Source organism: Aythya ferina (assembly GCF_964211825.1).
Source record: "Aythya ferina genome assembly, chromosome: 1".
NCBI lineage: Eukaryota > Metazoa > Chordata > Aves > Anseriformes > Anatidae > Aythya > Aythya ferina.
Genome location: NC_140296.1, coordinates 160,204,741 through 160,222,336, shown reverse-complemented (window position 1 = coordinate 160,222,336; position 17,596 = coordinate 160,204,741). Strand labels below are relative to the sequence as shown.

Below are 17,596 nucleotides of genomic sequence, written 5' to 3'. Positions count from 1 at the left end.
CTAAAGTTGAATGATTTATGAACACAAAGCAATGCCATAGGTTTCATGGCCATGCTCTGAGCGGCTGCTCCCCTGCTCAGAGAGGGGTTTTTCCAGCTGGGCTCTTTGCCATCACACACGGGGCTGACCGGGGTGACACGGGGTGCTGTGGTCAGAGACCCAGCCCGGGTGCAGGGTAATGCCATGAGCCTCCCCGTGTTGGGCTTGAACTTTTGATAACCATATTTCTGATTTTTAAAAAGATTAATATCCTAGAAGGGAAAACAGTCCTAGTTTTGCAATGGGTATGAATTATGCTTCTGCTAAAAAAAAAAAAAAAAAAGAAAAAAACAAGAGAGAGAGAATCAGGCAAGGAAAATTTCAAACCACCTATCTTAGGGTATTATTTCTGACTGGTGAGTGTGGTCATTTCTTCCAGCACATCCCAGTGCACTCCCAGTTCATCTCCCTGTGTTCAGGGTGCCGGGGAGGACAGGAGAGCACTGGGCACTGTTCTGGAGGAGACACTGCTCACATGTGCTCTGTGGACCCATGCCCCATGCCTCAGAGCATGCAGAAAAGTGCCTCTCTGGGCTGCCAGCGTCCTCATCCTTCTTTCTTTAATATTTTGAAATGATGGCTTTTATAGAAAATCAGACTTTAATTAAAATGACAGTTGGGCATGGGTTTCCTAACCTCCTGGCAGCCAGAGAGCTGCCAGTACTCCACGACTGACTCCCCCCGCGGTGTCCCCACAGCCTGCTCCTGCCACCCACTGGGATCTGCCGCACTGCCCCTGGGTCCCCGCACCTTCTGCGACCCCAGCACCGGTGACTGCCCCTGCAAGCCCGGCGTGGCGGGGCCCCGCTGCGACCGCTGCCTGCCCGGGTACTGGGGCTTTGGTGCCGACGGCTGCCGGCCCTGCGACTGCGCCCGCAGCTGCCACCCGCACACTGGCGACTGCCGCAGCGGCAGGTGAGTGGGGGTCCCGGTTGCCCCCCGGCATAGGGCAGGCTCCTGCCTGGCTCTCATGTGTGAAATAACTGCGAAATAACCACATCTGGAGCTGTCTGGGGTTTTGGGTGGAAGGGGCATTGATGCCGTGGTTCTTCTGGGTGGTGGGCACTGCTGCGGTGGTGTTGCTGGCGCTTGGTGCTGGTGTGAATGTAGTGGGCGATCTCCATACCCTTCACAGTTTTTTCCTCTCCATGAGCTTCGGGGAGACCTGAGCATGCGGAGACCAAAGGCTCGATATAGTTGCTGTTGCAGCTCAGTTTGCATCGACTGTGCTGGGTGGTTGAGCTCTGATTTCTAGAAGGCGGCACATTTGGATGATAGCCCACTGTCTGGATCTCATAGCATGCTTTTCTACCATACCAGTGACATTTATAGCACAGAAGTTCCTGTAGCAGATTTTAAACCAAAACTGGGTTAATGGCCCAGGCTGAAAACCCTCGGTCACCTCTTTCACTTGTGTGCGTTTATCACCACCAAGGCGTGTGGCAGAGCGGCACGGGCTGTTAGTTACGCTGCTTTCTGCCGGCGGCAGGAGGATGGCTGGCTGACCCTCTGCTTTCCCCCAGCAGCGCAGACCCCAGCTGGCAGCAGGAAGCTCTTCCCTTCCCACCGATGTTCAACGAGAGTGAGCCCGCCTGGGGCTGGGAGGATGAGCAGGGCTTCTCGGCGCTGCGGCACTCCGGTAGGACCAGGGCCCCATGTGCCCCCACCACATCCCACGGCCAGCAGCCAGCTGTGCCCAGCACCCCGCTAGGCCCTGCTCTGGCACGGGTTGTGCTGAGGGGGCGAGTCGCCCTTGCCTGGTATTTGGCTGCAGATCCAGCTGGGGAGGCTCCTGCCCCCTGCCCCGCCGGGCTGGACGAGGCGGTGCCATGGCCTGGTGGCTGCTGACGGCCTCGGCCTCTCGCGAAACAACCAGGCAGGCAGGTGTAATTGCCTGCGTTTGCACAGAGCGGCACGATAAAATCTTACAGATACGATAATTGAGTTAATTGAGGAGAGAGCTCCATCATTTGTCCAGGCAACTTAATTTGGAGCATAAATAAGTATATCGTGTTATTCTTTGTTCTAAGAGCACGGAAGTCATTAATCTGCCTTAACCTCTGCGACGTTTCCTTCTAGAATCATGTCTGGTACATTACAGTGTGGAAAATACCAAAGGGAAAGACATGCATGTTATTTGCATCCTGAGGCCACATAATAAGGCCTTTGTTTCCCTTCTCTTCAAATTGTAAACAAGGAATGATTGCCCTTGGACTAAGGCTGTGTGTTCAGCCTGGATCTGAAAACAGGGCTTTTTGCAGGGGCTTGTGGACTGCAGGTCCTGGTGATGTGGCCAAGCCCCTTCTGTAGCATGGGGGCTGAGACCATGATCCTGCCCATCACAGCGGCCACCTCCGACACCTCCTTTTCTCCCCAGCCAGGCCCACATAACTCGCCATTGACCCCTGCAAAGCTCCCTGCTGGGAGGAATGATTCACAGACATTCACTTTGCTTTTTTCCCACAGGTAAATGTGAGTGTAAAGAGCAAGTTTTGGGCAATCCCAAGGTCTTCTGTGGGATGAAGTACACCTACGGTGAGTTGCGGTGAGGTGGTGGGGTCCTACAAGGAGGTCCTACAGAAGTATGGTATTGGACCAAACCTCTCTCTGAAGAGGGGAGCAGAATCCCCTGAGAGCAAACTCCAGCACACAGACACAGCCTGACATTCAATCACTGTGCAGGGGATAAGGGAGGCAGTGTCCCAAGCCCCTGTGTCCCCTAACACCTCTGCATGCACTCAGCAATGCAGTGGGTCAGCCCTGCAGACCCATGGGCTACTTAGTCTCAGGACAGATCTTTGCACTTCCCAAGGAATATAGATCCCATGGTGCCTAGTCAAGCTGGGTGAAGCATCTTGCTGTTAGGTGCCCCTCTTGCTACCAAAGTACCCTTGTGCCGAAATCACGGGAAGGCAAGAGCTGGAAGGGCCCTGAGAACTGTTACAAAAAATGAGTCACTGAAAATCTCTCTATAGACCAGGTGCCCCACATGTGGTCTAGAATCACTAAATCTGACTTACACTGAGTGCAAGGAGAGACAGAGATCACCACAGAAGACAACACACAGAGAAGACAGCTCTGGCAGCCACTTCACCCTGTCGGCAGAGCTCAGCTGATGCAGTGGGGTGATGTGGGCATTGCACATTGGATCTGAATGAACGAGAGGAGGCACTTTATTCCCCAAGACCTCTCTGGTCTGTGCCAGTGAACCACCTCCCTCATACTGCTGCAGAGCAAGGAATGCTTTGTGCAGCACTCCCTCCCGTCAAAGCCTTCCAGAGGTTTCTTGCACCTGTTTCGTCTTGCACTAAAGTTGAAAACGTGCAGGGAGATAATCCACACCTCTGCAGGCTGTGGAGCAGCCCACAAAGAGAAGTTCAAGGGGCCGCGAGTTGTTGAAATATAGCTCTGGCTTAGTGATATTAGAAAAAATCTGATTTTGCTTTGCTTTGCTTCCTGGCTGCGATAGTGACTGTGTTTAATCTTGCAAAAGATAAGAAATGAAAAAAAAGGCACGAAAAACCCAAGTTCATAAATCTTATCTAAAGTGCACTCAGGCTTCCCACCCTTTCATCACTCAACATGCAAAGGTGTCAGCTCAGCTGGAGAGACAGATGAGTTATGGGGCTCATCACGAGTTTCAGGAGGCCATACCGTCAGAGGAAAGGTTTCCCCGTGGTTCATAACATGCAGTGCTGAGTAAAGCACCGCTGGAGGCATCAGTGTGGTCCAGGGCTGGCTGATGTGTGGGACCTGGGCCCTGAGCCTCCACCACATGGGGACTGCTGGCAGTCATGGGGTATCCCGCTTCTAACCCCATCCCACAGGGGATACCAGGTGATTGGGGTGTGCCTGTGAGCAAAAACGCTCCATGATTTGCCTCAGTCCCCACCAACGTCTCAGTCTCTGCGTTTGGATGCGGTGGTTCTTCAAAGCAGGTCCCAGGCAGGATGGGGACAGCCCTTCACATCCCTGCCTGCTGCCTCGTCTGCTTGGCCAGAGCCCTGCAAGGCCTCAAGGCCCATCCCTAAAACCAAGGCTCTCTCTGGGGAAATCTTGACCCTCACAAGTTTTGAAAATGATGTCATGGGGCCTCTCCCACTGCCTGCGTGGCAAGTTCAGGGGCTGTGGCCAGACCATCTGGTGGTGTCCCTGCCCACAGGTGTGGGGACAAGGGCATTCCCCCTGCAGCTGTGCTCCCCAGCAAGGAGCATCTGGCTAACACCAGTGTAGCACAGTCATTTATCTCACCGTTTCACCCAGACGTGCACTAGACACAAAAAAGACCACTGTAAATTATTTTTATATTGCTGTATTTAACTCCTCTCTTCTCAGTGATAAAGACGAAGATCTTGTCAGCGCATGACAAGGGCTCCCATGCTGAAGTCAATGTGAAGGTCAAGAAAGTCTTGAAATCTACAAAGCTGAAGATCCTGCGGGGCAAGAGGACGCTCTACCCTGAGTCCTGGACTAACAGAGGCTGCACTTGTCCAATCCTCAATCCTGGTAGGTTTGAATCCCCAGGAAATACATCCCCACCGTATTCACACAGATTTCATCCTCTGTCCTCAGTCCCCTCATGCCAATGAGTTTAAAACTGCAACCCAGTGCTCATTAAAGTATTGGCTTCTAAATCATTTGGATTCCAACAGCAATCTCTGTCAAATTTGAATTTTGTAGAGAAAACCTTGGTTCATTCTGCAGACTTTTTCAAGTACAATTGCTCTTCCTGGAGTGTAGTAACAGCGTTACAGCTGTACCAGTCTCAGTGTGTTCCCACAGGGAGGTAGATGGATGTTGCACCATGACTATATGTCAGATCTTTCCAAAACTAATGCTAATTGGAATCCATAAAAGCACATTTAAATCTAATCTGTGTCATTATATTGTACTGAAGATAGAGCCTAATCTCAAGGGAAGATGTCTCTTTCAAACTAACATTAATTAGCATCTGCAAGGTTCAGAGCCTCTCTTATGGCTCTCATAAGAGCCTCTCTTATGCAGTGCAAGGGAAGCTTTGGCTTCATAGTTTTTTCTCATCTTTCACTGAAATGAAGTATAATCAGTTCTGGTTAAACTGTGCATGTAGTCCCCTTAGGAGGGGAAATGTATAGTCAGGGTTTTCTTCAACAGAGCAAAACCAAGATACGGTTGACACAGCTTTCTTTACAACTCCAAGATAAACCAAGAGTTACAAACTCAGATAAAGGACTTTCTTTCTCTAAGGTGCATACACTGCCTGGCAATCACTGATCAAAGCGTTGACTTCAGTACTGAGATTTCTTCTACATGTGCAGCATTAGGAGCTTCCTTAAGGGGACGGTGCTGTCTGCAAGGCTGTATCATACAGAAAGGTTACTCATTGATGAGGCATTTGCAGTCTTCTTTCATGTCCACCGGAGTATTTGGCTTTGAAGGCAGCCTGCCCTGATAGCACGGCTGCAGTTGGTCAGGTGCAAGGGTCAGACGGATCAGCAGCATGAGGCAGGACTTCACTGTTTAAGCACAGCAAGACTTTGGGTAGTGGTAAAACACCATAAATCTGTAATGAAATAGATACAGATGTTTTAATTTTCTGTATGCAATGCAAACACAAGCCAGAAAGCCCAGGTGCATAATCTGCCTTAATACAAACCTGGAGGAAAGCAACATAAGCTTTCAGACACCGACTGCACGGGGCAGCCCCGCACCTGACACCCAGCTTTGTGAGTCTGTAAGCTTCAGGGAGCTTCCCTGATTTCCCCCAGCAGAGAAGAGAGCAGCGAACACAGTCCATTAAGATTGCTGCTTCTTAGACATCAGCAGAGGAGTGTGGCTGTGACTGTCTTTAGGTGTCTGACACATCAGGAGTTATCCCTTTCCTGGCCACTCACAGCATCGCTGCCACGTCACACGACCATCACCTCCATGATATTTTAGGCTTCTGCAAAGTGTCTACTGAGCTCTCTCCACTGCAGGCCATTACATCTTAGCAGCCCAGCTTCTCCCCGTGGTGCTGCAGAGGAGCCTGTTTCTCCCAGCCAGCTGCAGAAGGAGTCGCAGCAGCTGGTTCAGGGCAGTGGTGCGTGCGCTTGGGTCCCATCCCATACAGGCAGCCCATTCCTGTGCCTGCAGTGTTGCCAGCTCTTATGACTTACCTCACAAAGCTTGATGTTTTCTTGAAATGCAGCTGCTGGAGTTCGGAATATCTCTTGGTCCTGGTGGGAAACTTGAAAACATCAGCTGAGTGCACCTTAAAGAACCAATCAATCAAACACTTCAAAATGAAGAAAAAAAGGGGGATCCCAAATATTTTTTACTGTCTCATTATTTCCTTCAGCTACCACATTCATTTCTGGGTGGTTGGCAATACCATATTAGCAGACTTAACCCTCTCTCGGAGTAGAGCTTGTGACCTCCAGATGAGTAAACCACCACCACCAGCAGGATAAAAATCCAAGCTGACATAAAGCAATTTCCTGACATCTAGCTGTAATGAAGATCACATCTCCTAAAAACATAGAGGAGATTTTAAAAACTATATAAAAGCAGAAGAAAGAAAAACAAATTTTTGTTGTGTTTCACAGTGCTGATGTGATACCAAATGGAGGGTAGGCTCTTAAATGTTCTGACACGAAATAAAACCTCCCTGCATTTATCAGATCTCCACAGGCTGTTTCCAGATGATAAATGTGCTGAGGTTCCTGAGAGAGGGTGTTCCCCACACTGGCACACCTTCCCTCGCACACAGGCTCACTGGGGCAGGCTGGATTTTGGGGAGAACAAAGAAAGATGCCAACATCTTGGCTGTCTGCGCAGAGCAGGAGCCCGTCCGAATCTCAGCTCTGCCACACACACATGCACAAGCAGAGCACTCCCTGCTAGCAACACAGGCAAAGCTCACAGCCTCTAGTGCTGGCTTGTGGCACCTCGGTAGTTCATTTTGTTTTGGTTTTACACTTCTGTAAAGTCAAACTGACGATCTAGGAGGCTGAATCTTCCTACAGAAAGAGAATCAGCAGCCAAAGCAATATTAGCTTTCTCTCAAAGAGCGTGTGCCACATTTTTCTCTCAAGGGAGTAGATTTAGGAGCCCTTGAAAAGTGATGTTTACAGCAGCAGGATTGACATGGCCAAAATGAAGGTCTCACAAAGGCTATTCCTGCCAGGCACATATCCTGTGTTTACTTGGCAGAAGAGAGGATGTGTGTGCCCAGAAGCTCAGATGGAGTAGATAACAAATTGTATTGAATTAAAGAAAACATGCTTGACCTTTAAATAGAGGACACTGTCCCCCTGCCACAGCGTTCCCTTATGAGCAGCAAAACAAAAACCCAAGAAAACACGAGCTGACTGCCTGCTGCGGCCGGGCTGGAGCTGGGTGACTGGAAGGGCCCTGGGCCCCCACCTGCCCCAGGGCAGCCTCACCCCGTCCTCCCCGCAGGCAACCTCTGCGTGGCTCCAAGTGCCCCATGAGCCATGCCCCAGAGCCAGGAGCACCTTTCGACCCTCCCACCAGCATCCAGCTGGAAAACTGGGCTGGTGCATGACATCCTGGCAGTGCCAGGGTACAGGGAGGATGCTCGCGTGCCACTCATATATACGCAGGCACATGAATGCTCCAAACAACCACTGTGGAAATCACCGGGAATGTCATTTCTGAGAAAATGTAATGCACTTTTACAAGGAGGTTGAAAGGAAAGTTTTTCTCCCCTCTATGTTTCATTTACCCCACAGCATCAGGAGGATTTTGAGCAGTACACAAGTACGGGGCCATCCTGCACGGTCACTGCTGGAATGAGCTCAGCTGACCAATTTCCAGGTATTAAGGGAGGCCTGAGGCAGGTGGCTGCCAAATGAGTGCAGCATCAGTTTGTAAACAAGGTACAGAAACTTGTCCTGCCAGCCCCAAGACCTCAAATTCAATTTATATTTAGAATTTCAGTTTATATTTAGAAGCCAGCACAATCAAAGCTTGCTTATAGCATCTCTGTGACAGCTGCACCTCTGGGATCATTTTTGCATAGATACAGATGGAGGTGTAGATATGCAGACATAGTTGAAAGTCATAAATGCCAATATTTCACTGTATAAGTGCTTTTTTACTCAGGACTAGATAGTTCAGGCTGTTTGCCACAATTAGAGCCCTCATGAGCACAGCGCTGTGCAGTCCCTGACCACTTTGCTGGTTTGCAGGCTTGGAGTACCTGGTGGCAGGACACGAGGATGTGCGGACGGGCAGGCTCATCGTCAACATGAAAAGCTTTGTCCACCAGTGGAAGTCAGCTCTTGGAAGAAAGGTCCTGGAGATTTTAAAGAGAGACTGCAACTAGATGTGCGCGACCCCTAGGGCATTTCTTCATGCACAAAATGCAAAAGCCTTCACAGAGGGAAGATCTCTAGGATGAAAACTGGAACGTAAGAAAATAGTGCCAAAACGTGTAGCGAGGCGTTATGATTTGTAGGCGCTGTCTAATTTAACAATTCCTGGTCAATGCCCATTTACTCGCCTGTAGCTTTCTTGCCAGGCGCTCCCTGAGCCTGGCTCTTTGAGGGGAACAGAAGGGAGGGGGGCCTCTGGTCTGGCTCCAGGGCAGCGCCAGAGCAACACCCACAAAGCCACCCATCACCCCGACCTATTTTTCCACCTGCCAGGGGGAAAGCCTGCCCATGATCTGCAGCTGGGAAGTGCTGCCAGTACCACTAGCATGGATCTGGAGTCACTCTCAGAGGCAGCTGCAGGGCGGGCAGGGCTGGCAGCAGGCGCCCGTGGCAGAGGGCTGGGTGCTGCCTGCTCCTCACCTCGCCATCCCACTGGAGGCTGCAGGGGCTCAACCCCCTGCTCGTGCTCGTGCAGGCAGACGTGCCAGGTGGCGTGAATTCCTCTGCCCTCGTGCACGTGTGAAGCAGGGCGGGTGCTGGCTCTCCGCCTTCGCTGCGGAGAAGAGCCGGCTCCGCAGGGCACGGCGTCTCTGAGCACTTGTCCTTGAAGTGTTAAAATATGAACCCAGCCCCTTGTAAATATTTCATTGTATAAAGCACTTTACTACCTGCCACTTCACGGTGTGGAAGGCCGGATTGTGTTGGGGAACGAAGAGGCTGAAGGTGGCACTTGAGAAAACCTTCTTGAAACAGAAGCACTCCTGAAGACGCCCCAGCTGGACAGCGTTGACGGCATAAAGGGAACAGCCAGCCTGGCACGGGCCGCTCACAGCATCCCAGGGTGCAGTCTGAAAGATAGTAAGCATTTGCACTGAAGTCCCAGCTTCAGACCAGCGCTCGGACTCCATGGGCAGGACTCCAGCAAGACTTGGCAAGCAGTACGAAAAGAAGAGACTTTGGAATAAAAATGCAATTGCCAGAGGAGGAAACTCTGCCTGCAGGAGAAGGAGTGGATCCGGAGAATGGAAAGGACTCCCATTCACATATCCCTACCCAGTGATTCACGATGGGCCTGGAGTTTATTTTATTTTTATGTTAGTATTTAAAACTGAATGTTTGAGTTGTTTTCTTCTGTGTTATTGTTTGCAATATATACGGCCATTATACTTCCTCATTAACACCAGTATGGAATATAGCACAGTTTACTGCAGTTTTCAGCACTAAAGTATATCTTTTCTGTAAAGCATCTTTAAACCACCTTGCATAAAGTGTATTTTGTTCAGGAGTATGAGAGGAAAGAAAAGGCAGACTTAAAACATCATAAAAGCTACAAGTCTACCAATCTGCTTTACGTATGTATTTTTCTTTCAAGGTCCTGTGGACTCACAAAAAAAAAATGATACTATTTTGGTAATTTGTTTTTATATCTCATCTATGTAATAAATATATTATGATTTCAACATCTTCGTCTCCTGCTCCTGCTTATACTGCTGGCATTGTGGTCTTCATGCTACTGAAGAGCACAGCTGAGTGTGAAGAGAAGCTGCTGTGGGGCATGTTTTCCTCCCTGGGGGGTAACATTTGCCATATGATAAAAAGCCAAGTCACTTGAATGGCTCACAGAAAGCTAGCTTCAGGTCCCTTTGAGGAGTCTTAGTCATAGGCTCTTCTCAGAAGATGGGGAATTGCTACCTAAATATTTTCAGTGCTGGCTGGATCCTTGCATCCATACAAACCTGGTGGCTGATCTGCAGAGCAGTAACGAATAAACACCAAGTCAAGGACAGCTGAAATCAGGCTCGCTGCCTACATTTGAAATATTTGAAACTGTAAAGGAAAAAAAAAAAAAAAAAAGGCTGTGGGAAGCAAACACTTTGGCAAAATGTGTTCAAGGGCACTGCAGAGTGAAATTAAGTACCAGAAATGAGCAGCGAGGAGGTAGAGGGTCTTGGTGGGGCTGTTAGGGACCTTGACTTCTGGATGTAGACTCTGAATCTGACTGAGCTGGGTGCAGTCTCAGCTCCCATGCCCTGTGGTGTGAAGTTTGTCATGCAGTCTGAAGTCACAACAGGGCTAAGCCAAGGGAACGGCTACTTCAGAACCGTAGAACGGTTCTACTGCAGAACGGCTGACTGTACCTGCAGTGAAGCACAGAGTTGAGCCATCAGCAAAGCAGGAAAGCAACCCGACATCAGTAGTCGTCTCCATTCATGTAAGATCACCTCACAGTAGTAAGGTGGCCAGGCAGCCAGAAAAGCATATTTGGACACAAATCTTCACAACTGAGTGAGTTTATCATAGAATAAATAGATTCATGGAGAAGCATAGGATGGCTTGGGTTGGAAAGAACCTCAAAGACCACCTGGTTCTAACCCCCCTGCCATGGGCAGGACACCTCCCACCATCCCACCCAGTGTGTCCAGATATGGACCTATATTCCAAACCTATATTCTCCCAAGATACACATGGGAGACCTCTTCGCTCTTTCTGGTGTGTTCACCCATAAGCTCTTCAGAGAAGGGGGACACCCAGTCCTGCCAGCACAAGTTTACGGGATTTCAGTCCCTCCTTCTACTGTGTATCTCCAAACCCAAATCCCGTGACATGAGGGTTGTCAGCACAACATACTAAACTAAATAATCTGCTGAGCACGTGCAGATTTCTCTGCTGTTGTCTGCCGTCACTGCTACCTGTGAAAAAAGAGCAGGACGAGCCACAAAGATTTGCCCAATAGTTTTCACTAACATGGCGCTTGGTGTTTGGAGAAGGCTGCACCCCACATGTTCTTGGGATACCCCACATCCTCCCTCAGGGACATATGTTACACACACAGTTTCTTGATAAGTAAAACCCTGCCGGCAGGGTGAGCTTTCCCCTGGCTCTGCAGGGCTCAGGGCTGGGCTGGTGGCACGTGCGCAGGGCCCGTCCTGGCCAGGTGTCGCTGTCACAGAGGAAGGCGCTCCTCCAGCTGCCGTGGAAAGTTACAGGCGTGTTTAATGTAGATGTGCTGTGGGGAGAAACCTTCTGGGATGCGACCGTGCTGCTGAACGTGACTGAACATCTGGTAGTACCAGACCGCCCAAACGGAGAGCAGGGCCAGTACGGGTAAACAGAACAACTCAGGAACAAATAGCTGCAGTGTTGTGTTGTTGGGTTTGCTTTTTTGTTTTTGTTTTGCTTTATTATTTTTTTAATCTCTATTTTTAGTTATTGTATTGACTTTCAGTATCAACAGCGGACAGAATAAACATCTCAGAAATGTCCAGTGGCTGCTGCCCCGGCGTCCAGAGGAGCACTGGCTGTGGTACGGCAGGAGGAGGCCGGCTGCCTGAGGCCCTCCTGGACGGATGTGTTGATTTTTCGATGACGGTGTTTCCAAAGCATGCCTGTACCCAGGGGTCACCGCTTCTTACCGCTCTTTTCCCACAGTTCAGCACGGAAACATTACAAATGCCTTTTATTGCTGCAAGGGAGGGCAGTGAGGCCTCAGCAAGACTCACGAGCTGGGAAATGTACTATATATGGAAAACTTGTTGGCTTATTGCAAATGTTAGCGTGGTCAAGAGGGTAACATGCAGTACCAGGCACTGGGGAGCTGCTCTGCATGCCCAGCCCAGCTCCAGGCCGTGCCCAGCCCCTCTCTGCTCTGTCACTGCAGTGGCTTGTTCAGAGCAAGAGCAATGCTGGGTGCTCACAGATGTGATGTGTGCACAGACGTGTTGTACTCATGGAGGTGATGTGCCCACAGAGGTGATGTGCTCACAGATATGTTGAAGCCCCACTGATGCACACAGGCCAAAGAAGATGTTGGCATGCCCAAGTCTTGTTCCCTGCAATGTGACCTGCAGTTCAAGGCATTTCCAAGCTCTATGGGGACACTTTCTGAGTGGTAGGAGAGGCGTACAAGAAGGCTGATTTGGATGCCATGCATCCCAATGGGATCCTTGCTGCTGCATTTCTCATTTATCTTTTCTCTGCTCACATTTCCGAGCTCGCTGGCCTGGGCAGGCTGCTCACACTGCCAACATTTCTTCCTTTGGTCTGTTCTCTCAGTGCTGTGCGTAGACTTCATGTGCACTCACTGAACACAGGACCTACATTCTAAGTCATCTGGAAAGCAGGGCTGGCAAAAGGCCCTTGGGTCTGTATGAAAATTAATTAGAAGAATAAAATTGCTTCCTAAAACATTAATGACGTTTCCCTGAACTGATTTGCTGTGGATGTGCACCCCTTTCAGCAGGTGCAAAATCCAGTCCAGCTTCAGGCATGGGACACATGCTGAGATACTGAAACAAAGGAAAAAGAGATTAAAATCAAGCATCCATCCATAAGGCTGGCATTAACCTCTAAGGACAGGAGTAAAGATCTTTCATCACTGTATTTCCCATGCCTGTATTTCCCATGCTGGATTCACATGTCTTCTCTATGTGGTTCAGTAGGCGATATCTTTAACATCATTACCTTAAAATTTATAGCTGTAGAAATGCAGTTGCTTTGTTTCTGCTCTTCATCAGAGCTGGTTCTCCTCTCCTTTGTTTGCATCAGGTGTAACTCGTGTTTGGACCTTGAGCGTTTGTATGGCCTCCATATGGTCACATCTGCTGCATAACCTTTATGTGGGCTTTCCTAACACCTGCAGAAGATAAGCAAATTCATTCCACATACAAAGACAGGGACCGGAGCTTTGCCCCCCTGACATGAGGTGGCAGTGGCAGGTGCCTGTCATGCAAGAATCCCCTGCACCCACCGCAGCCGTAGAGAGACCTAGAAGCATGCTGAGAGGGGCGTTACAGCTGCCCAGTTCCCCCTGCAGGGACAGGTCTGCAGGCCAGAAGACACAAATGTCCTTTGGTAGCTCAAAAAGTGCCACCAAGGGCACTCAGAAAGCAGAGCAGGGGGCTGAATCCACCCTCACAGGGGCAAGGATGTTAAACAGAGCTGAAGCACAAGCAGTGCCATCAGCAGCTGCCCGCACTGCTGCAGGCAGGCGCAGGGATGTAGGACCCCAGCCATGGCTGCCCTCACCCCTTGTGTTCCCAGGGCTGAGAGCTGCAGGAGGGCTTCCTGGCCAGCGAAGCGGGGAGGCCACAAGCTGGTGGCTGGTCACTGATGTGCATATGGCAGGCGGCCAGCCGCAGGCACTGAGCAGGCTCGGCCGGTCAGCACCCGGCGGCCCCCCTGCGCCGCCAAAGGCCCTCGGCCTCCGGAGCAGCCTGGCTGTGCTGGGGCATTTCGGGAGTGACCCCGCGGTGGCCGTGCTGACCATTTCGTGGTATGTTGGATCACGTGCCAGCCAGCGGAAAATTTCCTGAAAGCCGTGCAGCTGAGCCGCGTGTCCGTGCCTCCAGACAAGCAGCACATCCTGCCCCGCGCCTTGGCTCTGGCCGTGGCTAATAGCTCCACAGGCAGGAGGAAAAAAACAACAACAACAAGAAAACAGGAGCCAAGTTATGCGGCCAAGGGGACAAAAATATTTTCCTGGTCACGGCGGGTGACCGGCAGAAACCCTGAAACGTGGTGTAAATACCATTCAACGTGACGCGGAGGCGGCTGCCTGCAGCAGGCCGGTCTCAGCGCTGGCTTCCCCTTTTTGGGGGGCCCTGGGGCTGTCCCAGCTGGTACATGGGGTCTGGACCCCTCACCCTGCCAGCAAGGTGGGGTGGCCAGCACCGCCAGTCCTTCTCAGGAACGTAAACAGGACGCCCCACCCCGGCTGATACTGATCAGATGGACATTGCAGAGCGGGGAAAAGGTTGGGCCCCGCCGCCGCCACGTCGGGTTTTGTCGGCCCGGGTCTGTTCCCTTGCCCTCGCTCTGTGCTGGTGACTATTTAACTTTGACACATTAAAAGCAATAACTACCGAATGCTTCTGAGCAAAAAAAGCACTTATAATTGGATAATGGCCACAGAGCATCAGTTGCTCGGTTGCCTAACGCCTGAAGGAAAGCACGAGAATTTTTTTCCACCCACAACCCTATTATGAAGCTGACAAGGTCCTGCTCCCTGCAATTCCCATTAATTTTACTGCTGGGCTTAGAGATTTATGACAGCTTTGTCTGACATTCGTGAGCCAGACAGGTATTGTTACATGCCGATATAACCCCGGCAGCAGCCAGGAGTTCTCCACAAATGACTGCGTCCCAGGCAGGCTGCAGCAGCGCTGGAAAACTCCCGGCTTTTGTACAGGGAAATGCTAAATAAGTGAGAACCGCCCTGAACTGCAGTCTCCCTTTCCACCCCCAGGGAAGCCCTACGCATGCCGGAGAACAGGAATCGCTACTCATCCTGTGTTCAAACAGTAAGCAAGCTTAAATCCTTAGAAATCCTTGAAGAGCTGGCAGATGATGACATGCACCAAGGACATACCATACATGTCATTTAAACCCCCTGTGATCTGGAAAAAGTCAAGCACGCACCAGTTATACTACCCAGGAACACAGGAGGAACGAGCAGCTGGCACGCTCAACCTTCTCCTTCCAGCACTCAGTTCTCTATAGATTCAAGGATTCTTTCCTTCTTTATATAATGTCCAAAATAGAGAGAAAATAAACAGAACTAATATAGCAGCAGTAGAAGAGAAAATACCATTGGGGTTCCTGTTCACAAGGCTATCCTGGCATTTATCTGAAGCTGTTGACATATTTAAGAGCCACCCAGGCCCTGCCAGCTGGATGCCAGCATCAGGCTCGAACAGATGACCGACATAACTTGGTGCTTCATCCTGCAGGCTGTGTGAGGTAGCAGCCGAGCGTATTCTGGGGCACAGCTCTTCCAACCAGCAGCACTCTCATGGTGCGGGCACCGCCGCGCTCACTCGCTGCCAGCTTGACACAGGCTTTGTAGGATGCTTGAAAGTCAACTGGGGTTACCTATGGAAAATCAAGGGTGCTGTGTGGTCTTACTTGTGGCCAAGTGATTTTGTCCTAATGACTGCGTGCTGCTGAGCATGACCTCCAGGCCCGTTCTGTCCTTCCTGCTACCTGAAAGAGCACAATCCTAATAATAATGAGCCATAAAGGTTACTGGCTCATCCTTTCTTTTTTGGTTAAGGAAATGAATTAGTCAATCATCTTAAGCATTGAATAACAACAACAACAAAAAAATCCTGTCAAGGGATCTACTGCATTGCCCATTATAGGCCGAGAAACAAACCTCAGGTATTAGTTCCCAGACTTTTTTAATGTGAGGGGTACACAATAAAATCCATTTTGACTCCCTATCATGTTATGTGACAAACAGAAGAGAGAACAAACACAGATAGTTGCCCTTACAGTGCAAAAAGCCACAAAATAACACAGTTTGTACATTTTTCCCTCAGCTTTGCCTCCCTCACATTCCCAGCCTTGGAGCCCTCTGGTATCTTTACCCGCTGATACGGTTGCAGCTCTGAGCCCCGGGGAGGTGCCTCCTGGCACTGGCTGCTGGCATGTCCTTCACGCAGGACCACCAGCAGAGGTCCTTGGAGCCGTCCATCTGGGACATTCGCACGGCAGTGGTGGTGATGGGGACACCCTGACAGGCACCCGGGCCTTCATCATCCTGCTGCTGAGCAGGGGGACACACGGCTCTCGCTGGGCATCAGGGTGCTGCCACAGGGACACAAAAAAAACAGCTTGAAAAAAACAGCTGTCATCATCTCACAGGAGCAGTACCAAGGGCTGGGGCACCTGAACGAGATGAACACCGCACACAGGGCCAGGGGCTGGCTGGCTCCTGGCCGGCCCTGCTGCGGGCAGCCGAGGGCAGCGCAGGGCTCGCAGTGCTGGGTGCCAGCCAGGGCCTGCAGGGCACTGCCCACGCTCCCTGGGGGGTAGGGGATGTGCGGCCATCGGCCCGCAATTTGCATTTAAAGAATTCATAAAAATTCCAGCTTCTGCGGAGTTTATAACCTTGACATTTTTTTATCACCCCCTGGCTTGTTTCTTTTTCCCTTTGTGACCAAACAAACCCGTACAAATTAGTATTCAAAAGTATGCAATTAGCAAGCTGCTCCTGCAGCTATGTGGCTCTCCTGCCACCCGGTTTCCCAACAGTGGAAATCAACAATAAAGAACAAAGAAAAGAATTTGCTGCCTCATATTAATGACTGCTTTTGAGGACAGCATTTGTATTTTAAATGAATAGCTTGCTGAGGACAAAAAGGTCAGAACTGCAGTTTACAGTGGCGAGAGAGGAGCAGGAGGGCAGAAGAAAGGCAAAAGCTGCAAGCAGACAGGCAGAACAACATGCTTTGCTTCTGGAGAGGCTGAGACCAGCAGACAGCCACTCTGAGGCCACACGTTTAGGGATCAAAATATGGGCACGGTCCCATGAAGTGCTGGGGAGGGTGGTGGGAGTGGAGCACACTCACCTCCCAGTCAAATGAATAAGCCCTGTGGCACACAGCATGGTTTGGAAGCACTTGGCACAAAGGGTGCTGCTCAGATCCCCTCAAAATCCCTTCCCTCTACCAAGCCACAGAGATCCATCTACCTACATGTAGAAATTTTTCATCAGTGCTCAGCTCCAATGCTCTGAACACACTGTCCGCTGAGACATTGTCTGTGGTTGTGCCATAAAGACCCTGCCAAGATCCAGCAAGAAAGTCAGTGCTTACATGTTGAGTACAGCTACCTGGGAATGTGTCCTTTTCTACCTTAACTTCTTCATATTGTCTAAAGGTAATGTGAATTGAGAAACCCAAATGAACCGTGATTCTGGTTCAAGTTATACCATGAAACTCTAGGCCTCATCTGTGGGCATCTGTCAGGAGATGATCTCAACCTGCTGGCTCTTGAAATGTGCAAGCATGGATCCAAGCATGATCCAGCATGGGAATATTTTAACCTATAATATGCAATGAGACTGAAATAGCCACACCACATGTGGTGGCAAAGCCAGCTGGAGAGGAAAGCGGAGGTCTCTGAATGGGTCCTAGGATGCCCCAAGGTGGACACCTGTTGTGGTGGGTGCAGACTGTGCAGTTAAGGCTGGCTGATCGCCAGCTTCTGCAAAGGCCCGGAGAGGACCATGTGGCTTCTCCAAGTGCAAGGGGTTGTGCCACTCATCTTTCCACAGCACTCCAGGATAAAGCAGGCCCATGACCCCCCAGGCCATAGGAACTGGCTGGATGTCTGCAACAGGGCCATGAAGCTCTAGCGAGGGCTGGACCGTCAGCAAAAGCACCCTGATGCACTGCTGGGGAGGGCAAAATCCA

General features: G+C 50.4%; 1 protein-coding gene and 1 long non-coding RNA gene across 3 annotated transcripts in view; one reads left to right on the top strand and one right to left on the bottom strand.

Moving 5' to 3' along the window:
* The window catches only part of NTN4 (netrin 4), a 37,999-nt gene extending 28,138 nt beyond the window's left edge, over nt 1–9,861 (top strand). The window contains exons 6-10 of one of the 2 annotated variants that reach the window (XM_084506307.1): nt 738–954; nt 1,563–1,678; nt 2,506–2,574; nt 4,375–4,545; nt 8,214–9,861. In XM_084506307.1, the coding sequence (XP_084362433.1) occupies nt 738–954; nt 1,563–1,678; nt 2,506–2,574; nt 4,375–4,545; nt 8,214–8,350 (710 nt within the window). In that variant the 3' untranslated portion in view covers nt 8,351–9,861. The remainder of the gene's footprint in view (nt 1–737; nt 955–1,562; nt 1,679–2,505; nt 2,575–4,374; nt 4,546–8,213) is intronic. The other variant, XM_084506308.1, reaches the window with a different exon arrangement.
* LOC311429980 lies at nt 4,336–7,945 on the bottom strand. The gene is made up of 2 exons (XR_014688487.1): nt 6,177–7,945; nt 4,336–5,581 (listed from the first exon to the last, which is right to left on the bottom strand). It is a non-coding gene; the product is annotated as an uncharacterized lncRNA (long non-coding RNA).
* Nucleotides 9,862–17,596: the final 7,735 nt, after the last annotated feature.